General features: G+C 42.8%; 2 protein-coding genes across 3 annotated transcripts in view; one reads left to right on the top strand and one right to left on the bottom strand.

Moving 5' to 3' along the window:
• Insyn2b (inhibitory synaptic factor family member 2B) overlaps window positions 1-11,537 on the top strand; it is a 110,369-nt gene extending 98,832 nt beyond the window's left edge. For both annotated transcript variants that reach the window (XM_063230759.1, XM_013156198.3), the window contains exon 4: window positions 8,530-11,537. In XM_063230759.1, the coding sequence (XP_063086829.1) occupies window positions 8,530-8,716 (187 nt within the window). In that variant the 3' untranslated portion in view covers window positions 8,717-11,537. The remainder of the gene's footprint in view (window positions 1-8,529) is intronic.
• Window positions 1-24,420, bottom strand: part of Dock2 (dedicator of cytokinesis 2) — a 410,327-nt gene that overhangs the window by 198,137 nt on the left and 187,770 nt on the right. The gene's annotated exons all lie outside the window — the stretch shown is intronic.

Genomic DNA, 24,420 nt, shown 5'->3' with positions numbered 1-24,420 from the left:
TTGGCTTTGACAGGGCAGGCTTTGATGCAGATCTACTTATGTAAGTAAGGAGTAGGCAATAATGGAAGCAAAGGGGAGGCAAGTGGAGAAAAGGGGGTACTTTTGCAATGAGCACATATTTTGACACCTTCTGCTCCCAGTGATGCTGTCTCGGGCCACTCAAGGATTTCGGCACTGCCTTCCACTGAGTCCTGGAGGATCCACAGCCTCACAGTGCTGAGTGTGCCAAGGGCTGACTCTGAACTGGTCACTACTAGTAGAGGTACACTCTTGTCCATAGACAGAAACTCAAGAAAAGGCTCTGAGTGTCTCCAACTGTGTGACCTCAGGTGGCTCACTAACTCCCACTTCTCTCCACAAGGTGAAGCACTTGCTTATGTTCAACACAAAGGTGCTGTACCTCAGCTCCTGAGTTAAGGCTGATGAGTGAAGCTAAATGCCATGCCAGAACCCTCCACTGCCACCTCTCACTCCTTCAGATGCCACAGATTACAAATTCTTTTGTTATTATCATTATTGATGTCTTCACGGTTAAAATCCTTCCCAACCAGACTGAACAGAATTTAACAAATGTGTAAAAGGAGCCTCTCTTGGTATCTAGCAACCACCATCCCCCTAACTGGTGCTTCCCCTCACAGTTTTGACAGCATGGACCCTGGCCATAGCTGTGGATCCTGCAGGAGAAAAGCAAGGTTTCACCTCGTGGAGGGTCTAGAGGCTTGGGAACAAGTGAGCCACCTGAGGTCACGTGGTTGGAGGCACTCAGAGCCTTTTCTTCAGTTTCTTTCTATGGACAAACTGTTTGGCCACTGGGCTTTGACTTTGCCTGACACTTTAAGCAATTACCTAACTAGAGGAAAAGGCATTTCTCTAGAAATTGCAATATGCATTCAGTCCTATGGGTTTAGCAAAGAACTTTCCACTTAAATTATTTAGTACTTTTCCTTTTGTCTGCTTAGGATGCTCTCCCAGCAAAGAGCCAGGTGAACTGTGAGAGTCACAGTCTTCCAGTCACCTCCTTCTCTCTGGCCAGCAATGAAGTCTGCAATAAAAAATAATTACAGTACACACAGCAGATCTCTACTCTCTGGTAATCATGGATGTGTTTGCAGCTTGCATCAAATTCCAATGTGGACTGGGCTACATTATTTCAAATGCTGGGACATGAATTTCATGGCAATTCAACCTAGCATCCCCTAAACAACCACTCACAAACACAGCTTAAATTGTCTTTTGGGAAGCAGTCATAAAGTTTGGGATATAGGTGGAAATTTCTTAGAGCCTGGACAGGTTGATACCCAAGACTTTTATTTGTCCCTCATCCCTGCTTCTCTTGGTAGCTTTATCCTTCTCTTCTCCCTGAAGTACAAGGGAAAAAGTAGAATTTACAACATCAGCGATTTATCTGCAATAAAAATGAAACCTACTTTATTGCAGTAATAGCTAAAGAGCCTGAAACATGCCATAAATATGAAATCAAGCAAGTTGAGTATTTCTGAGGAATAACAAATATGTGCTGCTGTCACACAGGCCACCAGTGACCATGCAATGATCCAGTCTTTCTTGGTCAAGTTAATACAGTGCACATTACCATTTGTAGAGTTGGCTGCCATATATATTTTTTTAACACTGCTCTGTGCCACCTCATTTTATACCGCCATAATCCTAAAATATGTGTAGGATTATTGTTTTCATCTTATAGATGGAGAAACAGACTCAGGGAGGTTGAGTTATCCAAGGTCCAAGGTAGCCAGGGTTCAAACCTAAGTCCTATTTCCAGGAGCCTTTCCCATTGCCATCTCCTTTTCCATTTTGACTTTGCCTCATCGGTGAACATACATGTTACCATTCTCTTAGAACATTTTTGAGATCTTAATGTGTTTCTTGTTACAGAGACACAGATTTCTTCCAAAGACAGCGATCAGTAGCACAAGTGTCTATGACTTGACCCTGCTTACCGATGTGTCTAGAAGAGGACCTGTGAGTCTCTGAGGACTCCTTAGGAGAAAGGGACATGGCTGCAAGTTGTGAAGCTCAAAATTACACATGTAAATAATGAGCGAACTCATTGCTGGGAGAAAGGTTGATAAACTGTATCCCTCCCATGCTGTGGTTGTGTGGGATAGCTAAATCTCCTACCTTCCCACACTGTAATTCTTCCCCAAAGATGCTTCCCAAACTGCTGTGATTTACCCAAATGCACAGGAACTAGAAACCCCTTGCTGCACTAAACAATTCTTATAGCTAATACTTTATAAAAGAAAGTTGCAGGAAGCCAGTAAATCTGTGATGCACCTGGGGTTTGTGGCAAGTGGGACCACAGGAAGGTTTCTACAAGAGATAGTGAAAAGGTGGACAGAAGTTTGGAAGATGTTCATTCATTTCTCAGCCAACTTGCTTCTGGCATAGAGCTGATGACAGTGGCTGTCAACATTTGTCTTTGTAAAGGATCAAGACCCATCTGCTAAGCAGGGAGCACCAAGGGCCCACTGAGACATCAGAAAGGGCCTATCCAAGACTAAGGCTCGATAAGCCCAGATATGGTCATGCATGAGCTGCCTCCTATGGTTCAAATATCTTTTCAGACCTCATTGTCAAGTCTGTCCTGAAATCTGGAAAGAAGATTGCAGGGTGACTGATCAACTGGGCTAGAAGATCTCTTACGAATCTCATCCCAGTATGTGGTCAATAGAGAACTATGGGTCCACTCAGGAGTACCACCAGACCACCTGCATCCCCTACACACTTTTTTCAACGTGGGTACCCTACCACTACAGAAACCCAGTGCTTTGGTTCAGTATGTCTTAGTGGATAAGCTTTGGAGCCAAGCAAGTTTCCTGTCATAGCTCCATTACTTACTGGAATGTACGCTCAGTAGAATAGCTAACCCCTCTTTGCCTCACTTCCTTATTTGGGGAATGAAGATAATATGATCTAATCTCATAGGACTATAAGAATTATACAATAGAAGGAAAGCAAACTTGCAGTACAATGTCCAGAATATAAATTTCACTCCATGAAGAACATTCTTCGTGTCATAATTATAATTATTGCCTATTTAAATTATTATGTGTCTTATTCTGATGTGCTCAGGTTCTCATTGTTTCTTCTCCCTAGAAAATGATTCTGAAAAAGCCAGTCCTTTGACTCCTCTTTGGCAAAAAAAACCAAGGACTAGGACTTGGGAATCTATGTGCTATGGGTTAAATGTTTATGCTCCAAAAATTTTCTGTATTAAGCCCTAATGTCCAATGTCATGGCGATTAGGAAGCAAGACTTGAGGGAAGTGACTAGGTCCTGAGAGTAGAGCCCTCATGAATGAGCTAGTGTCTTACAAAAAGACACCAGAGCTTCCAACATCTATGAACAAAGAGGAGGGCCCTCACTAGACATGAGTCTGTTGGCACCTTGGCCTTGGACTTCCCAGCCTCCAGAACTGTAAGAAAAAATTGTCTGTTGTTCAAGGCACCCAGTTAGTGGTGTTTTGTTACAGCAATCTGAACAGATTTCGACACTAATTTAGAACTGATTCTCATTTGTGGCTTCCCTTGGCCAACTTGCTTGTTTATTAAATAGGAATAGTATTATCCCACCTTCCTGCATTATCCTGAGGATAAAATGAGACAAAAGTCTAAAACTTGGCAAATTTGAAGTTGTCATATAAAAGTGAGAGATTATTTTTTCTGTTTCTATGTAAATAGATGCCTCCTTTTGGCTCACCCAATCTCTGCTTTCTTAGCCAAATATCTGCATCTAGAACCTCACATTTTTGTTTGATCATGAATTTAAATGTTTAGTTATCTTTTTCTATCTGCTTCTTACTGTTTCTTTGTCCAAGCAACCCATGACATAGGCTGCTCCTAATTACCTAGAAAAGCATCCCTCTACTTACACCTGGCATAATTACTGGAGCCTTGATCTGTTCACTAGATTAGTGAGCTGCTCTCAAGAAAGAAACCTGAAAATTCTACCCATTTCTGGTTTGCACACAGCTCAGTTTCCAAACCTCAAGTGGCACCAGGAGCAGACATGTACTTAATGTAATGGGCTCTAAGGCTTCTCAGTGAGTTTAGCATCCCTCACCCAGGGGTCCTATAGCCTGTGCATCCTCAGGAGGACAAATCCTGGACTATCTCAAGAGCAACAGCCCTAGATCCGGCACTGTAACAACCACTTAACTACTATTTGTCCCCTATTACACATCCAGTTCCTGCGTGAAGTACGAGTCAGGACTCATCTTCCTTCTTGCTGTTGCACATGGATACGGAGTGTGACGGAATGTGGATGAAGGGAAATGGTCCAGATTGGGGGTGTGGCAAGGAAGGAATAAAGGAAGAGAAGGGGCCATAAGACAGGAATGAATCTTGGTGTCCTACCTTGATTCTTGGGCCAGAGCCCAAGGCAGAGAATTCATCCCCAGAATCTATAATCAACCCTCTGCTAAGAATTTACTTGAATTCTTACCAAGTTGACAATGTATTCCTTTTTTCAAGGGATTACAGAACATGATGCGGCTTGGCATCTCTTTTCCAAATACCTTAAAATGCAAACCAGATGAGGGAGAGAAAGCACTGTCCCCTCCCCATTTACAAGGCAGCTGCCACCAAGCCAAAATGTATTCCCTTTCCTCCCCTCCAAACTAAACAGTAGTTTGTCAAATGGATGAATAAGGGGAACGGTGACAATTTTCCTTTATGTTAATAAATTGCTTTGGCCTAAAAAACATTAATCAATTTCTTTCCAAAGCATACACACTTCTCTATACTCTGCTATTTGCCTGGCCTTGAAAAGAAAGTCACTTTCAATCCCCTTTAAACTGTCAAGACCAATGGGGGCAGTCACAGGAGGGGGGAGGGGAGCTCCCTGAATCTCAGTGATTATAATGGAGCCCTGCTGTGTTTCCATAGAAACACAAAGAGAGTATTCTTCCCTGAATGTACACAAAGGGGAGGGTGAGGAACATTGCTGTGGGCAAGGTGTACAATTACTGAAGAGCTAAAGGCTTAAGTGTGGAGGTTCCTAAGATATAAAGATAAAAGACTGAGGGAAGGAGACTGGAGTGGGCAGAGACTGTGTCCCACATAAGGTGATAGTGCCTATTATCATGTCCCATCAATGCAGCTGCCCAGCAAGGTAGCTATTATAACCTCCACGTTCAGCTGAGTTACAGGGAACAAAGAAACTTGCCCAAAGTCACCTAGCCAGTAAGAGGTGCAGTTCCTCTCTAAATCCCTGAGTGCTCAGCTCAAAAGCCCATGCTCCATCTTCTAGAGTGGGCTGTGCTTACAGTTAGGATAACCTGTCAGTTTACATTCTGTCTCCTGACTTTTTCCCCCAGTCTTCCAAGTCTGTATACATCTTGGAATTGCAAAGAGTTATGTTTTCTAATAGGTAATGGGACACTTACAAATCTAATAAGCTCAGGTGGTTTACTGTTGCTTGTTTGTCTGTTTCTTTATGTGTATTATGAAGTAAGAAATGTCACATCTAAGGAGGGGAAAGCAGCTGGCCATGCAGGTGTGCATTCATACAATTTGTTAGGAACATATGGATGAAGAATTAGAAAGCAAGAGTAGTTGGGAAAAATAAGCATATTTTGAAATCAACTGTTAGTTTAATCACATGCTACCAGAAACACTGGAAGCAGGGTCCACAGGGATAATATGCAGATCTGCCTAGTTCACTGTCCTATCAATAGAACCTAACACAGGGGATGGGCAGGGGGATGGATGGGATCAACCAGTATAGAGAATTCTAGGATGAGCAGCGCATAGCTATTCTCCTGAGCTGTACCTGATGTTCTATGAGGAAGATGGTTTTTCTGTCACAGCAGGTAGGGCAGGGCTGTTTTGAGAGCTAACAGAACCATGAATATGGATGCTTCCTATCTGCGAACCATGCATGTCCCCAGTTCTACAAGTGGTAAGAATTGGAGTTCACAACTCACCACTTTAAATTCCTTCCTTGATGTTATGCAGAGATTGTCTGGGAAAACCTTTCCCCAGCCTCTGAATCCATCTCCTTCATTAGCCACTGGGGAGCACATAAGGCATGGGTCATGCAGATGGAAACCTGCTCCACCCCTCAAGACAAATCAGGGCGCCTCTGTACCAAGTGGTGCATCCGGAATTGTGAGACTCAAAGTGTGCCAGTCTGTGGATGCCCTCACCTCCTGACCTGGGAAGTCCTTGGCTTTCACAGAAAAGTCTCTAATCATCACTGGCATGGGCTAGCACTGACTGAAGACACAACGCCACTAGATTAGCATTGCCAACTGCAATGCAGGGAACTGCAGGGAGAGTATCAGTCTCTCTACTCCTCCTTTCTCAGAATTAAGGACAGGGCCTGGGACATGGAAGATGATCAGTCAGAGTTTGCCAAATGACTGAACATTGGTGCCTTGTTGTGCTGCATGCTATCTATGCACATGTTTAAACTTAACTGAGGTCCTTGGAGTAGGTACCACACTCATTCCACAGATGAGTACATCACTGCATGAAAACAGGGAATGACTTCCCCAAGATCTCACAGTTGATGAACTATAAATCTCTGCTTTAAAAAACAGCCTGGACTGGGGAGTTAGCTCAATGGCCTAAGCGACCTCACAGAGGTTGTGAGTTCGATCCCCAGTACCATCAAAATTAAAAAAAAAAAAAAAAAAAACAAACAAACAAAAAAAAAACACTGCCTGTATTCCATTCATGATTTGTGTCACCTAACTAGGATTATGTCCCTATGAAGAGGGACCAGGAAGGAAGAGAAAGAGAAAGGATGAAAGTAGAAGAGAGGAAAATCTGGGTGATGCTTATCAAAAGCAGAGAAAAGAAACCGTTAGGTCTCCTTCCCCAGTGCTCCCTGAGAGTTGATAATTCATCTTTCCAGCTACACAATAGGCCATTCTGCCCTTCTGTCTTTTCTGCCTGCCTCTGCTAACTTAGAATTCTTGGTGACAAGGCACCGTTTGGGGCTTCATTAGTCACACATAGCAATGGTGATTTATCTTTTCAGCGGCACTCACTGTGATCCTGAGCTCTAGGAGGTGGCACACAGATAGTAGACAAGGGCAGGTGGCCCTCTAATGATGGCTGCTTTTCATCCCTTGCTGGGTACAAAGGCCTTCGCCAGCCCTGCCACATCACAAAGCAATATGAGGTCTTTCGTCTTCCACACACAACCTTTCATTTTCCTCCTGGCTAAACAAGGAGCGTGCACTGTTTTCATGACTCTGCATTTCCTCCCTTTTCTACACTCCCATGCTGGCTCCTCATCCTTGGAACTTCTGAGAGCCCTGGGATGAAACCAGGTAACAAACACACCTAAAAGCTTAAAAGCCTCCCTACAAGCACCCTGCGACTTAAATCTCCTCCAAAGTCAATGTGCTAGGGAGGAAAGTGAACAATTAAGGCTACAGGGAGCCCTGCACAGCCTGCAGGGCTTTCTAAGAGGATTTGTTTCCTGTGATCTTGCTCCTTGGGTTCTGGGGCAGCCAAGCAGAGTCCTAAGGCAGGCTGAGAGTCCTTGAGAGCTACTTGCATGGTTCCTCAAATACAGAGGTCAAGGGTAACATCAGCTCTCACCCCTCCCAGACCTGAGTTCTAATCCCACTCCTAGATGCCTAGACTTTGGTTATGCTGCTCCTTGAAACACAGCCCTTAAGGATCCCTCTGCATTTCTGCAAAGGCCCTGGGCTAGGCTTCATGTTTACTTCACAGAATCATGTGTTAGGTAGCAGAATACAATGGAGTCTGGACATTAATTACTTCAAAATGTAAAAATAAAATAACAGAAAAGGGAGGTGTTTGGAAATGATCATCAGTAGAATATTTAAATCTATCTTTAATGAGGAGTAGCAAGAGGCAGTAGTTGTGCGACACACATTTTTGCTAAGAAATTTAAAGACCAAGGCATGGGACATCAGTAGTGATAATTCTCATGATGATAAAAACAGTAGTAGGAGTTAACACATAGAGGAAAAGGCCAGACACTCTTCCGGGCACATGATTTCTATCAGCTCAATTTAAACCCAATAATTCCAAAGAAAGACTTTGCGATAGGTGCAATGATTACTTTCATTTTACAGGTGACAAAACTGAGTTCAGCTTTATTATATGTTATTGTTATTATTATTATTATTACTACGACTACTATTATTATATTATATATTATGCTATTTAAACATTTCATAATGAGGAAATTTTCATGAAAAATATATAAAAACAATATTAACAATGAGAAGCATTAAACACATACAAGAGTGAGACAGGAGCAGTATTTATTGAGTACCTATCATCAGGCTGCCATGTTTCAAGTCTTTGCTACACTTAATAAATTCCCCACAAGGGAAAGCGATGGGGGCCAATTTAACTGATGCAGACTGGAGGTTCAGAGAGGTACAGCTCTCCTATCGGCATACAGCCAGGAGGTCACTCAGGACTTACAACCACGCTCTTCCATGCTAACTGGATGCCTGGTGATGCTGTGTGTACTGATTTGAGTTTGCCTCCCTTCCTTGCTCTCTGTGTTTTTCAGTGTGGAATATGACTTTCGGCAGCAGGAAGGTAGGTTTCATGAAGTTCTGCAAAGCCTGGACGAGGTGGAACCAGTTGAGGAGCCCTCTTCCCCACTAAAGTCCCCAGCAGAACCCCCAGCTCCTGAGAAACAAGACTTGCGACGGAAAACCAAGAAAGTGAAGAAAAAATGCTTTTGGTGGATCTGAGCTCACTGGGACCATCCCTTGGCCTCTCTACTCTGCTCCCTCTCACAGGGACTCACTGCTCCCAAGGCCTTATGCTAGTCCTTTGCAAAGGCCCCAGCTGAGAGCCCTTGACCTGTGGAACAAGAAAGTGTGAGTTGGTGTGGCACTGCTGGACACTGATTGCCAGCCTTACTAGGTGTGCACCACTGCTTGCTGAGGACTTTATGGACATTGGAGTGACCACTGCTGAATTCCCTGTCACATATGGCCAGGTTTCATCCTGGTCTGTTAATGCCAAGTTCCCCATAAGCAAAACCCCCACTTCACTCTCCAACACCTCTTTGAGGCTAAGCATTTCCTACTCATCAGAGGGCCATCAGACCAAAGGAAAAAAGAAATAAATCCATGTTGTGCAGAGCAGAAAGACAGAGGAGGGTTATAAGCAGATACCCCTCCTCAATTAGATAAATAGCCTGGCAATTTCCTAAAATGTCAGCATACATAAGCACAACACAAGTGGACAGGGCATAAACTTCAAAGATCACTCTGGTGTGTTGGGGTCATTTTCATGTATAAGGAGCCCTTGATTCCAAATCAAGGAGCTTTCATCTCATGATGTATGTGCCACACAGTCTGTGGCACTGTAAGGTTGCCCAGGATATCCAGACTTGGTATGACCATCCTGCGAGACTGGAATCCAGAGAGGGTTTCACAGTTGTAGCTTTTCCAGGGCCACCTAACAACATGTGTCTCTTCCTAGGGCCCAAGCCTGTCGGAAGAGGGGAGGGTAAATCAAGCTGCAGTTTGAATTTTCCTTTGGAGTTAGTTTATCTGCAGTGTTGAAGATCATGAGGTTGTGTAGCCTGTTGGTTTATCTTTTCAGTGACTTACATAAGGCTAAGAAAAAACACAACACTCCTTTCTATCCATTAATTCCTGTGACACCCTATATACATATATAAATCTATACAGTGTCCCTTCCCAGTGATCAGACAACAGGCACCCAATTGAAGCAGCAGGACTGGGGCTGAGGATGTAGCTTTTGCCATTTTCATATTAAAGACCTTTCTTTCCCAAAGTCTGAGTTCTTTAAGGAGTGGCTCACTCTTTCAAAAAGATCTCCATACACAGGAACCCAGTCAAACCTGCATGGCTGAATGAACTATAAGTAACTGCTACATAGCTTAGGGAGGAGGGAAGGCTAGAAAGGCTCAGATTCCTCTGCATTGAATGAAATTCTTTGCCAGCCCCTAGTAGGACTGATGCTGCAAGAAAGGGATCCTAAAGATAACCATACCTTAAATTAAGAAGGCATTTCACACCCCGCCCCCTTGCCAGTGCCAGTGTCTTAGGGAGAGTCTCTGCAGAACCCAGCACTCTGTGATTATGTGGGATGTGCACACCCCACTGCAAATCGAGACTAATTGAGCAAACCACTCAACAGTTTCACCTTTTCCTGTCACAGTGCTGCAGTGCACAAAGCTATTCGAGGGAGAGTAAGAGGGAAAGTTGGCAAGGTGTCTCCACTTGCACTATTTAAGTCTTGGAATGTCATTCAAGATGTTCTTGTTCTGTTTCTAGTGTAATGTTTAAACCCACAAAATGAGACCAGAATACATAACATCAAGTTAGAATTAAGATAAATACACTTGTCATACTTGAGAAACCACATTTCAATAAGATATGCTACTACTGGCTAAAAGCCACAGATCTTTCTTTCTGTATCCATACAACCAACTCTCACTTGGCTCCAGCAATGGAAAAGAACAGCACAGAGGATAATCCAATAACGCAAAATCATTTGGGATCTCTTATGTAATTTTATCTTGTAGAGCTTCCATCTTAATTTGCTTTGCTTACATTAATTTTGAGTGAATTTATATTCTTGGGTATCATGCTGGAATGAAAATAATCCTGTTCGTAGAATTAAGAGACCAGGCACTAGAACAGTCTATTGCACTAAGCTGGGGCATGTTGCTTAGGTTTTCAGTGCCTGTTTGTTCATTCTTGAATGAAGACAGGAACAACGGCATTCTTTACCCTCCTTACAAGTTATGTGTACCTTTTAATGTCAGATGAGTGGAACCACTCAGAGTTGAGCTGGTGCATTCGCCACAGTTAGCGGAGAATGATGAGACAAGTTGGAGGTAACACACAAAATCAAAAAGCTTATTGAGTCATACGTATAAGTTGAGTTGAGTTGTGGGCCCTTCATAAACCCTTAACTGAAGTAAATAAAATTGGGACTGGAATATGTTGACATTTCTAGAAACAAAACAAACCAAGGCTATAATGATTCTATACCAAAGCACAACACCACATTACTTGGACCACCTACCTGAAACTGGGAAGGAAGTCCCTTTTGAAAATTGAACATTTGTAAACATTACAAGGAATAGGGATGTGATAAACACCTTCTTGATGAATATAAAGGATCATTTCTATGTTTAAAAATCTGCACATACATATACCAAAATTCCACTCATCTACCCATGTGAAAACCACTGCTTCTTTGTAAAATACTATGTAACATCTACCACAATAATCTATAGAAATGCTATACTTGAGGTTATATGGTTTCATGGAAAGAGATTAATTTAGCAAAAATTACTTTTATAAAATTGAAGGAGAAATGACTGATGTATCAACTTAAATCCCAGAAGTTTATGTAGCTGCTTTCTCTGTAGTTAAAAAAATGTGTACTCGCTATCCTTGGAACTTAATACCAGCTCATCTATAGAGCACCTTCTTAAAGACGATGTACTAACATAAGGTTTTGTAAATTTCTAAACTATTTTAAATGGGATATTATCTTTTGCAATAAACTTCCATATTTTTCCTAGACTGCATTATTAGCTTGAGTTGATTTGGGTTATAAAATTTAAACTCAAGAAGGAAGTCTCAAAGGACCTTCAACCAAGTGGTTTTCATTATAATAGCTTTAACACAGATCTCAGGGATAAACAACAGGTGCAGACCTTAGCACCACAATGACCATACATAACCCTATGCATCCTGGGAGCAAGGGAGGTAGCATCAACCCATCAGTGTGACCATTCCCAGTTGAATTCATGGGGATGGACACACATTCATGAATTGTATCATTATGCCTATATACCCCAACTTTAATTTATTCAGTATTTTTTGCCTCATTTTTCTCAAAAAGTATCTTTGTATCACCAACACAGGGAAAACTAAATGATGTTCCAAAGACAGAAGATGAAATAAAAGTAATTTCATTAAGTTCAGAAATATTTACACTTCTGAGGATTGAGAACCCTAAGCCTGTGAGTGGCTCTCTGAAAAAAAAAAAAAAGGTGATATTTGCAAATATTCAATGAATACTAAAATCACATTAACACCAAATCCATTTTCTACTTGACTAATCAGGATGTTTGGGAAAGAAGTGAAAAGAAAACAACTTTCTCTTCGTATGAGTTGGGTGTTTTTCAGTCTTGTCCATGAAGCCCATCTTGTTTATACCCAGATTATTAGTCTTTCACTCGGGAAGTATCAATTTAAGGGCAGCAAAAACAACACAAATTACTGAGCATGGAGTCAGAAGTCTTGGGCTTGATAGCCTTCTTTTACCTTTTTGATGAGTGACCTCAGACAACCTCTGCCAGCCTCTGGTTCCTCTTTATATAAAGGACACCTGCCTTACAAAGGTGTCCTGCCAATTAGCTGAGAGAGAGAAAGCCCTAAGCAAGAGGCAGGGCACACAGCAACTGCGAAACAAACACATACTTGTGCATTTATTTGCTGGTGAAGTAAATTTGGAAAGAGGAAGGAAGATACTTCCAGGAAGCTACAGTTAGTGTCAGAAAGAGTATTATTTTTCCCAGAGCAAGGAACAAATTCTTCCTGGCTTTACTGGAGCTCCCAGAAACCAGGACAATGCATGTTAAATAACCAAGCAGTCCATGGCTCTGAAGACTATCCAGGCACATGAAACCATAGCATACTGTAGCACTTCAAGGAAATTTGTGGCATGGAATCAAGTATCCCAGCAGTGAAGGAGACTTCAAGAGCTGGTTCACTTCCACCTACACTAGCAGGTCATTAAGTAAGGATAGGTGATCTGCTCCCGGGTTTGCAGCAGTAATGGCTGGGAGCAAGCAGTAGGTGGAGGAATGTATGAGGCATCCAGCCATTCCAGAAATGACTGAGGCTAGATTTGAAACTCACTCATTAGCCGAACAGAGTCCTCAATATACACTCCACTTGAAAAGGCTCTAATTTACCCTGCTCAAGGCAACTTGCTATACGCTAAAAATGATCCTGCTTTTTTTAAGTTCCAGGAGCCTAAGATGTTTTATGATCATTATGCTCATGGAGCAGGAAAGGGGCTGGAGGCAGGCAGTGGGTGGTGCATGCCTGTAATCCTAGCACTTGGGGCATTGGAGCAAGAGGATCACTGTGAGCAGTAGGCCAGCCTGAGCTACAGAGCAAGACTGTCTCAAACCACCCCCTCCCAAAGAAAGAAAGAGAGAGAAAAGGGCTGAAGCACACAAACCCAAAACTGATTGCACAGTGTGTCAGTTATATATAACCAGTCTAATGATCATAGTCCCTTTCGGGGGGTACTTTAACTCAATTCTCTTTCCTTCTTCTTCTGTTTTACAGTTCATATTCCTATTAAACATCTCATACTACCTCTCCCCTTGAGTGTTCACAAATATATGATTTCTCCCAGCTTCCTGCAGAAGCTTTAGCCCACGAAGAGTTGGGCTGCATCTGCTGGCAACACACAGAGCTCAGATTTGTCATTGCCAGGCGAAGCCAGGTTCCCAGATCAGCAGTCCCTGGGGCAGCATGTTCCCCATCATGAGCATCCTGTTTCAACCCCTCTTCCTGTCTCAACTGACTTGTACAGAAACTATCCCAGGGCTGTCCCCTCATTCACCCTCTGTCCCTTCTTGTGCATTCTCTACATAGCAGCTAAAGTAAGAACTGTAACATTTAGATTGGAACCATGTCACTCTTTCTGTTGAAATCACTCAGTGGCTTCCTGATAAGCCCAGGAAGTTAAGATCAGGTCTGTCACTGTGATGCAGATACTCTGCAGGACCTGCCCCATTTCTCCAGTAAGGTCCTGGCACAGGAATGCCATCTGGCTGCCCTCCAGTTGAGGTAATTCTCCTTGGACTTGTTGGCTCCATCATGCTGACAACTCCCACAGGGTCTGAGGATACTTTATCTTGCCTAGACCTTAAAAATGGTCCCCAGTCTTTCCTTTGTCTATCAGTCTCTATGTGGGGATGGCACTATTAGCATATACAACTTCTGTCTCTGAGCTCCCAGGATTGGGGCCGTTAGCAGGTGATGTGCCCAAGGCTTTTAACTCCACTGAGGTCTATGGGCAGGACTCCAGAATCATCAAGACACTACTGTCTTCTCCCTGTACCTTTATCCTGAATATTGACAGCTCAGTTTAACCTTGTTTCAGAATAAATTGGCATCATAATTAAATCCCAGTGCATTTTGCACATTTCACCAAGATACTGCCTTACAGTAGGAGAGAGAAAATGAGTTTTGAAATTAAAGCAGATTGTTAACTATTTTCACTGTAATGTTTCTATTAAAATGCCAACATTTATTACATATGACCTAGTCCATTTCAGACAAAATGTGATTTAAAAGAGACAGGACCTAGCGAAAAGAACATTTTGGGAAAAGCATTTTGCCTTGGCATCAACCACTACTAAAGTGCAAAGACAATAAAAATCACACCAAAGGATTATTTGCTCCAAAGCAAATAAAAAGCTTCATTATCATGAATAGCTTTCACAAATTCTCAAAGTCCATAAGTATATTAAATTTCACTCAAATGAAACCCCTAATTTTTCTTCTGACCAAACCTCAATATACATTAATTTAGAATGTCAGACACAGTGACCTCCACTCGGCACTCTGGCTTGGTTTCCCAGGTAGCAAGCACAATGCTGTGACATCATATTATGCTAGGAGAAAAGTCTCTTTTTTCAGGAGCCACAGAGGCTGAGTCATTTTAATCACTGAGCTCCAGAGCAGTTCACAGCGGTCTTCTACCAAGCACACCAACTGAGAACTCCATCCAACAGCAGACATTCACAGTTGACTAAAGGGACCAGAAGGTAACTGTGGCTGTCACTATTTTCTGTTTGCTTGAGTTTTTCTCAAATGCAACAATTACCTTTAGTAGTTACAAATGAAGGGTCAAAGAGAGCAAAACACCAATATTCACAAACTTATGCTCCTGGCCCAGAATGCATTTCTGAGATTGACCACTTCTGCTACTACATACTCACTAGCTCAGAAAATACATCACAGATGAGCCTCTGTCTATAATAACTTCCTTTGGTGTGCAGTTGTCCAGCCCCTTCTCTGTGTCAGCCCAGGAGTCAAGGACACTGATGTAACGTTGACCTCAGTAGGCTGTGGGTCACTGGGGCCTCCCACAATAAGCTGGTGTCCTTTTCTGATGTGTCCCACTTGGAGGTTGTATCAGCCTGCTTTCAATCTTCTTAGAACTCTTATGTACTCTCTTATTACTATGTGTCACCATTGTCCCCTTTCTTCCCTGTATGTTAAGCTCCCTGAGAATCCAACTGCTTTCCTCACCTTGCACTGTCCAACATCTAGAAAGACCTGAGTGCTTTGCCCTGCAAGATTTCATCATCGTGAGCCCTTATCATTTCCATGTGGACCCTGGCCTGGCCTTCAAGATCTACTTGTGCCTCCTGATTTCCAGCTTTGTTGCAGTTGCCTGGGGAATCTAAGAAATATACTCGGCCACGTTATTCCCAGACTTTTCTGTCCCTAATTATTTTCTCCCATTCATAGGACATGAAACTGCTTTGCTGCACAAAGAAGGCTCCTCAGCAATCTGACTTCCACCCAGCAGCCATACCTAACCTCCAGCTAGCTCATCTCCCTATACTCACCTCCTTGCCACTGTCTAAAAGGTCAGGGGCCATTATAATTAGGGACTTTGCACATGCTGCTCCTTCAGCCTGGGATACTATTCATAACATCTAGCACAGGAAACCAGTTTCATTTGGGGTGAGAAGGGTAGCATTATTACAATGGATACTGGTGATCAAAGCTCTAGTTTCAAGTTACAATGGGCTATTCTTAAATACTTTACTTCAAGGTAGATGATGATGACCCCCATTTTATGTTGAGTCAGTGGTGAGATAAGTAATCTGTCAAAGTCCACAGTATGGGTTAATGAAAACCACCATTCCTTTAGGCCTGCAAAATTTAGGAGCCTGGGCTCTTAACTCCTATGCCAGACAGCAAGTTGCAAGTTAAACGTCATCTCTTCTCTGTAACTTTTTTCTGATCATCTCCCGCCCCTGCTGTGGAATTAGTCATTCCATTCTCTGAAACTCAGGATGCTCTGTACAGGCTGCCACTTTTCGTGTTCCATTGAGATTTCTTTTGTCAACCTTTCATGCTCATCTCTACCAGAAAGCAAAGACATAAGAGACAAGAACTGTCGCTCCCATCTCTGGGCCCCTCCGTGAGCTTCCTGCTTTGTCTAAGATGCTATAAATGCTTCATAGAGTTTGTTGAATGAACTGAGGGGAAATATAGCTATGAAAACAATGAGAGGAGAAATATCCGGAAGAAGGAAGATAGGGCAGGAGAAGGCCAGGAGTCCCCACTTCTGCCAGCTTTTCATCCTAATTTTGAACAAAGACCTTCACCTTCATGTTTAAAATGAAACCATCTGCCTTTCTGGTTTCATGAACTGTTTAGAAGACAAATTAAAGCATATATATGTGTTTGATTATATCATTAATTCCTGTTTTTAAACAATTTTTCTTCTTCTGCTCACAAAAGGAAAGCAGAATTATTTTAGAAAGTTAAATTCTAGAAGGGGGCAATGAAATGTTCTCTAAGCAACACATTTTAGCCTCAGAATTGAGGCCTAGATCTGGCCTCTGTTGTGGGGTAGCACATCTCCTCTCTCCCTGACCTTCTGTGTCCTTGATGACTTGGTATGTCTGCAACCCTTCTAACTTGAAGTTATAGAATTTTCTTATGTTATTAAAATATCATCAAGGATATCATTTAATGACAAATGTGCAATGTATCACTGTATAATATAGAATAAGTTTAGCAAAACAGGTTCTGATTTAGAAGATTATCTCACAGAATTCACTTTGACTCACAAAGGAATCTGCTGAGGCCTCTGAGTCATCCCAGGTGGGGATGACACAGATCTAAAGACTTTGGGAGGAGTGTGATTCATTAGCAGCTCTTCCGACAGGGTTTCTCCGTGGGCAACATGAGTTCTACAACATTCCCAGAGGGAGACTGGTGGTAGGATTTCCCCTTCTACTGTGTCTCGTGGCCTCTGGGGCAGACACAGGAATGCTTGTTCCATCTCATCAGGGCTTTTTTCCCAGCCCGTCTACTATGGCTTGGGTATCCTTCAGGAGTATACTGTGAACTGAGAGTCTGCATGGTGGTGCTACTATGAAGAGGAGAGACCTCTAGGTGAGACCACTGGGAGTGGGCCCTTGCAGGTAGGACTCATGGACTCTTTGGTCGCTGTTTTGAAAAGATTGTTTTGTAGTCCTGAGTTTAGTCCTATTCAGTGTTCTCTGCTTCCTGGCTCACGATGTGACCACTTGCTCCAACATGGAATCACACATATCATTCTAGGTCTTCTCTAGAATTTAATGAGGTCCTCTCTAGAATTTATTAGCTAGTGTAAATACCATATCTTTGAACCTCCAAAAGGGTAAGCTAGGTAAAACTCTTCACAAGGAGCCCATCTCTGGAATTTCATTATGTTAATGCAAAGTTGACTGACACCAACGTGGGAAATATTTAACATTATTTCATCCATCCACGAAAGGTCTCAAGACAGGAGCACAAAATAGTTTGTAATGTTATTCTCAATGCTAATCAAAGTAGGAAGACTCCAGCCCAAAGAAGAGTCAGCATTTCTTTATTTACTGAGACTGCATGATGTGTTAAGTCCTGTGCTATAAGCTTTACACTTATCTATTTTTCAGTCCTCACTACTGTGCTGTTGACATGTCAATGCCATTGTGAGCACAGTTTACATAACAGAAAACTTAGGACCTGAGCCATTAAATAAGGTTCCCACACCACTGGGAACCAATCACTAGGAAGCGCATAAAACTGCTATTTGCCTGTCAAATCTTTTCGAATCTATAGTTTGTCCTCCAATTCCATTGCCCTTTGAAAGCAAAGCAGAGCATTGAAGTGCTCAGCCAATGCCTATCACTGACATTCTGCTTCCACAGTACTGCACTGACAAGAAAAGGCTGGCCTCTGTTTTGTGCCAGGAACTAAGATAAGAAATACCATAGAGTCTTACTTTTAAGAACACACTCAAAATCGCTTCTACGAAATCAGATTTGTCTAGCGCCAGTAACAGATGCCGAAAGGCATCGAGCTATTCCAAGGTAATTTCATTAGGGTTTGATGATATCCTGGTCTTCCTGGGACTGCATTTCCCAGCACTTGCTGAACAGTTCCCAAATTCTGTGTGTACCTCTCTCTCTGCTTGTCTGGGCGCTGACAGCCACAGCCCAATGTGACCAATAAAATCCCCAGCTCAGACATCAGCTTCCCCAGGGACTGGGCTCACCTGCTCTGCAGAATCACAAGGCTTGTGTTTCTGCATCAAGTGTGAAATCCTTCTGGCCTTAGCTACAGTAGTACCGGTTCCATCACCCGGGAGAACTCTGGACTTCCAGCAAAGGTGTGCTCTGCTGGACCGGCTGTGGGAGACGCAGCAGCGACTCCACACATCTAGAACCTCCTGCCTCCTTTTAATCCCTATCTCTGCAGCTGATCCTAGATCAGAAGGAAGGTCTGGAGGACAAAATAGGCTCTCTTATAATTTGTCAAAAAGGCTGGCTCTTTTATAATTTGTCAAAAGGGCTGGTGTGGCATTTGGGAATTTTGTATAAAAAGATCCTTAAAAGCAAGCTGAACATAAAATGGACCTTTTCTCACCTGATTTTTAAGGTCAGATCTTTTTAAAGCTGATCATTTATTTGTCCTTTACATTAACTTACTGTCAAAAGTGTGGGTTCAGAGTCTGCTTCTTGCCAAGCCCCAAAAAGTAAGACAGGAACACCAAACTCAGTAGGAACCAGTCCCTTCTCGGATGGATCTTAGTTTACTGAGAAGCATAGGCAAGACAAAATTCCAAAATGACAGAAATAGCAATAATGGTAAGGTGGGAAGCCAAGACACTGAAAAATGTTGGCCCACGAGACAACATGTGTTATAAGCACTGTGATCTGGGATGACGGAAGAGATGCATGCCAACTTAAAACGCCCCAACCTTTTCCTCCACAATCTAAATTTCTATTGTATTCATGACCTAGATCCAGTCCATAAAGTCAAGGTTAATAAATGACTTCTACCCATATATGGAATGGGTCTTTTGAAAGTGGAGATATTAAAGTATTACACATATTTTTGTCAAAATAGAGTTTCCTGGGCTGGGGATTTAGCTCAGCAGTGTAAGCGCCTGTCTTGCAAGCAGGCAGTCGTGAGTTCGATCCCCGGTACTGATAAAAAGGAAAAAGACAAAAAAAAAAAAAAAAAATAGAGTTTCCCCACCCCCAGGACATGTACAGCAACTCATGACCATATTAGGTAACAGCCAAGGTGCCCTCCTCTAATGATGCCACTTTTGGTCCACCAACTGGAATTTCAGGTCCCTTATATTTACTTTTACTATTTTCTTCCTTAACTTGACCCTCTATAATATGCAGATACTAACATATGTGTGAACACATACACATATATATATACACATACTCTTGCAGGAAGCTGGTTTTATGTCAGCAAAATGACTTAACATATATGTATAGTGAAGTGCTTAAAAATGTTGGTGATAGCTCTGCCAGAATAGCATCAGGCATGGAGTTGCATGTCCTCGTAATAGGCCTGCAGCACTGGGCAAAGTGTTCAAGCCCTCTAACCACTGTTTCCTGTTTGAGGGGGATAATAGTTTTTGCTAGGCTTACAGATAAATCTGTTAATGCTCTTAAAGTGCCTGGACCTATCTTGGCCATACCTTGCTTCCCCAGGGCTCACTCTCACCGTGTGCCCCCATGCAGCCTGAGCAAGAAGAAACCCTCTCTTGCTCCTCTTCCACTCAGACCAGGTGTTCAGTTGCAGCCGTCACCCACCCAGGAGCTCCTGGTATGCTGTGACAGGAGAGGAGCAACAGTAACACTTGTGTGCTAAGGACAGGAGGAATAGTTTGCATGAAAATAAAATTGACATCAAGACTCTTCTGACCATTCAGAAAGTACTGGTTCAGGTTGTCCTGCAGCCAGGCACACAGTGTTCCTTGGAGACGCAGAAGTGGACCGCGGAGGCATTGCTCGTGGTGCCAGGAGGAGAGTTCTGTTCTCACAATGCTGTAGTGTGCACAGGCTAAAGAGAGCAGAGGGGCTGAGCGTGGAGATGGGAGGTAGTCACCAACACATGGAAAAGGAAGAGGCATCATGGAGGTGGTTAGTCGGGCAAAAATCAAAGGAGAAGAGGATGTTCCAGTAGGTAGAATGGCAGGCAGGAGGCTCAGAGGAGAAAGGAGTGTCCTTGGACTAATACATAAATGGTCCACTGTGCTGGGCTGGTGTAGAATGGAGTTAAAGTCACCAGGGTAAAGACAGGGCCAGGCTGGGGTGCAGTGAGCATCCTGGTCTTCATTCTTGGGCCATGGGCATTTTTTAATCCAGCAAATTTTACTTTAGGGGACCCCTTTGCCTGGAGACTAGATGTGAAAGAGACCAGAAATAAGCCATGTGTCCTCTTAGGAGACGTAACACTGGCAGTGATAAAGGATGGTGACAGTCTGACTCTAGCTAGTAGCTTCAGTAGAGAGAAGCATCTGGATGTGAGAGGTCTTGAAAGACTCACATGAACAGTAAGCTATGAAAGGAGAAGACCCCACTTCAGGAACCCTTTAAGATCGCCGTGCTAGCTTCATTCCTTTGTGCTGAAATGGCTATTTCTTATATCCCAGCACATAAATAAACAGAATGTTCTTTTTCTAACTTTATAACTCTTGTTGGATTTTTAAGCCCAGAAACTATAAATTCCGTGGCATTCGTCAGTTTGTGAAAGTTGTTGCTTAGGTCATCTCACTAGACACCAGATCTAGGCCAGTGGTGGCGATCCAAAGGCATGCATGCCAATGCATGCCACAGGCAGCTGCTGGCCATCATTGAAAGCTTTAAAGAGTTTACCATCATTGGCTTAGACAGAGTGGCAGTTGGACTCAGGTGCCCACTGTTAAACTTTAAAACACTTGCTGCCCGAAGAACATCTGTAGGTTCTGACAATTTGACTACATGACATACTCTTTAAGAGCAGGAACTCGAGAAAGCATACTCCTGTATTCAAATCCACTTTCTTCTACCAAGCTGTGATTACAGACAAGTTATATAATCTCTCTGTGCTTCGGTAATCTCTCAGGAAAAACATCAATACTTCATGAGAGAAAACACACAGGTGTGTAGCTTTTTGCTGGACACCCAGGATATTTGTTCAATAAGTGGTATAAATGCCTTATAAATCCTGCATTTGGGGATCATGGGATCCACATTCTTATGTCCTAGCCCATGCCCATTCCTGCTCTCCAAGGACAACACCTAGGGTGGGGAGAATTTGCTACTGTCTTGCTGCACCCCCAGGCTGGCCACCTGGAGTCCCTGGGCTCCTGCTCTGAGGGCCACTTCTCGATTGGTATTTCAGGAATGGAGAGTGAGGTCAGAGCTCCGAAGTGCCAGCTTTCTGATGCTACAGGTATTTACTGGCACTGTGGGGAAGTAAAGGGGTGGAGGACTGGAGACTTTCTAGATTTCCTTTTTAACAAGCTGCTCTGAGTGTCTTGCACTGGCCCCATGCCAACTGCATTTACCTTTATTTAATCACTCCATAGACTTCTCTGTGAAAAGCAGGGTAATTAGGCCCAAAATATAACACCCAGAGGCTTATTTTAACTACCCAGAATAAAAGCCAGATACCAATTTCAACTAAACTACCAGATTGTTTTCCTTCAAAGAATGTTTGGCAGGGGGCAAGTTCTCTGGTTGGCTCTCCCTGTGTGACTACTGTCCCCAGCCTGGGGATGCAGGAGGAAGGGACTGGCTTCTCTGGGGCCAGCACAAAGAAGCCTGAAAATCCTTCCTCATGCAGCTGCATTTGGATGGGACAATGCTCCCTGGAAGGAATCTCAGGGGACTGGAGAAAATGTGTGCACTCTAGTATTCCTGGTGATGTCCGCCTTCTTGCCATTGGCTATGTGACATCAGGCCTGGTGTTGTCTTTCTCTGATACCTCCTCAATCTATTTATCTGAAACAATAGGGGAGAGTGAGCGGTACATTAGGACTCAACATGGAATCCACATATAGTAGGGATTTCCTTTGTCACACTTCCACACTTCCAAAGATGATGCTTTGTGTCACACGTATCCCATTTTATGTTTGATAAAAATGCATGTATCATGCAGAAACCACCCACTAATAAAATGTAGCTTCTCAGAGGTCATTCATTTTTCCCCATTACTCTCTGCTTCCACATCACAGCCTTCTTAGGGTGTGTACAGGATGTGTAGAAGAGAATATTTGCTGCTTGAGAGCATTTGGACTGGGCCACAAAAACAAAACCCTAAGATTTCAGTCATTACACAATACTTACAAGTAGCTTGCATACGTTACTATTCACCAATCTCATACTATGATGGACATCACTAATCAGTTCAGCACTTCTTCCCCATGAGACAAGATGTAGCCTCTAAATTTCTCTCAATACAGTACTACACGCAACCATTACCAATCAACCCAAGTTGGCATGCGAAGCAAAATTTATTTTAAGTTCCCACCTCAGAAGGTTGGGAGATAGGAGATGAAAATAGGAATTAGCTAAATCTGAACACACAGATAAATGAAAAAGATCACCAAAATGACATTTACTGTATGCAAGAAACGAAGGTGGACAAAAGTTAGAACGGGTAAAGTCACAGAGCCGGCTCTCTACAGAAAGAATGTGGAAACTCCCTCTAGCTCCCCTTTCTCCAAAATGTTCTTTCTGCCAAATCATGCTGCTTTTCTCGGAATCAAAATCAAGTTTCTTGGTCACTTACACAGATAAGCATTTATCTGACAGTTGAGACACTGACACAGGAAGAAAGGACATCAGACATGTAAAGGATTTTTGCTTTAGATTTTTGTAAAAATTTCTTTTGTTCCTTTGTCATCATCAACAATTCCTGATCAGGCAGGTGATCTACAAAAAAATAGGAAATGGGCATTTTTAGCAAATGATAGTTACACGGCACTGAGTGAAAGCAGAAATCCGGCTTCACCATATGGTTCCTGCAGTTTAATAGTGAAAATCTTTTATTACAACACTCCTACAAATGAGAAAAAAAGTCACTATTCCATCCAATATAATGAGTGTTGCAAGCAGTCACCCTGCCCCCATGAAGGTCTTATTGGAATTTCTAAAGTACTAGAAATGTCTGGTGTTTGCCATAAATATTGATTATTTAATATTCTCCCGCAATGGAAACCAACCAATAAAAATCACGCCTGGAAAATTAAAAGTGACTGGTGGAATGGGTATTTCTCTTTCTTGTCAAATTTCAGTTCTAAATTAAACCGGGGCCTTTGGCATGAAGACAGGGACCCCTGACTCCTGAGTAATTATTTTCTGACATCATTTTCTTTAATTTGGAGGAGATGTCTCCATGCTACGAATTGAAAGAAGGCCCATTTCATAACAAGGAGGCCACCTCTGAAGAAATATCTGATTGCATCTTCCTTCTGTTTGAGGCATGTGCCTACACCTAGTGAGGTGCACTTACTATGTGCCTATAATGCTCTCCACTCAGCATCCTCATTGTTGTAATTACACTAGCAAATCCAGAATCACTCAGACGAATGGCACAGCTTGCAACTCAGAACATTTGCAAGGCTTTTGGAAATAGCCCAAGGGACCAGGAAAGCCTGAACAGGCAGCTCCTTGCACTGTTCCCTGAAATGTGGGTTCCTGACATGGAGAAAGTATATTCACTGAAGAGGAAAAACCATCTGAAGGAAGCATGCACGGAAACAGGGAGGTATGAAATGGCACAGCATTTCCAGGTCACACTTCATTCATTCGTTCATCCATTCACTAGTTCTTTCATTTGCTCATTAAATATTTACTGAGTACCTACTCTATGCCAGGCACTGTTTTTGGTGTGCAGAATACAAAAATAAATGAAACATGGTTCCCCTCCTGGAGGGGTTCAAAGAATGATAAGGAAAAGCATCTTAAGTATGTTAAACACTGTAGGCACAATGGCCCGGCCATGCATTGAGCTGTGAGAGCAAACAGCATAGCCAAGAAGGAGTAATGGAGGAGAGAATGATGCCAGGCACACAATAAACTGAGACCCAGATCAAGAAGTTGTGCAAACTAGAAGTGGCAAGCAGATGTGTGAGAGGAAAGGCCAAGGGCTTTCTGATTCTTACAGCAGATCTTAAGCTGAAATCTTGAATTTAGGAACAGCGTGCGGTGCACTTCAGGGAGCTGGTGATTAGTTGAGTTTTGAGGAAAGCAAGTTTGAAATACTTGAGGAACATTCCAGAGAAGAGGTCTGATTCTGAGCGCACAGATCAAGCCCAACTCTTCTCATTCTTTGCACGGAGCACATAAGGGATTCTCAGAAAACACCAAAAG

The sequence above is a fragment of the Cavia porcellus genome, unplaced genomic scaffold, assembly GCF_034190915.1.
Source record: "Cavia porcellus strain 051 isolate PalLab524CR breed Dunkin Hartley unplaced genomic scaffold, mCavPor4.1 scaffold_19, whole genome shotgun sequence".
NCBI lineage: Eukaryota > Metazoa > Chordata > Mammalia > Rodentia > Caviidae > Cavia > Cavia porcellus.
The sequence above is the reverse complement of the archived record's forward strand: the minus strand, read 5'-3'. Positions and strand labels throughout refer to the sequence as shown.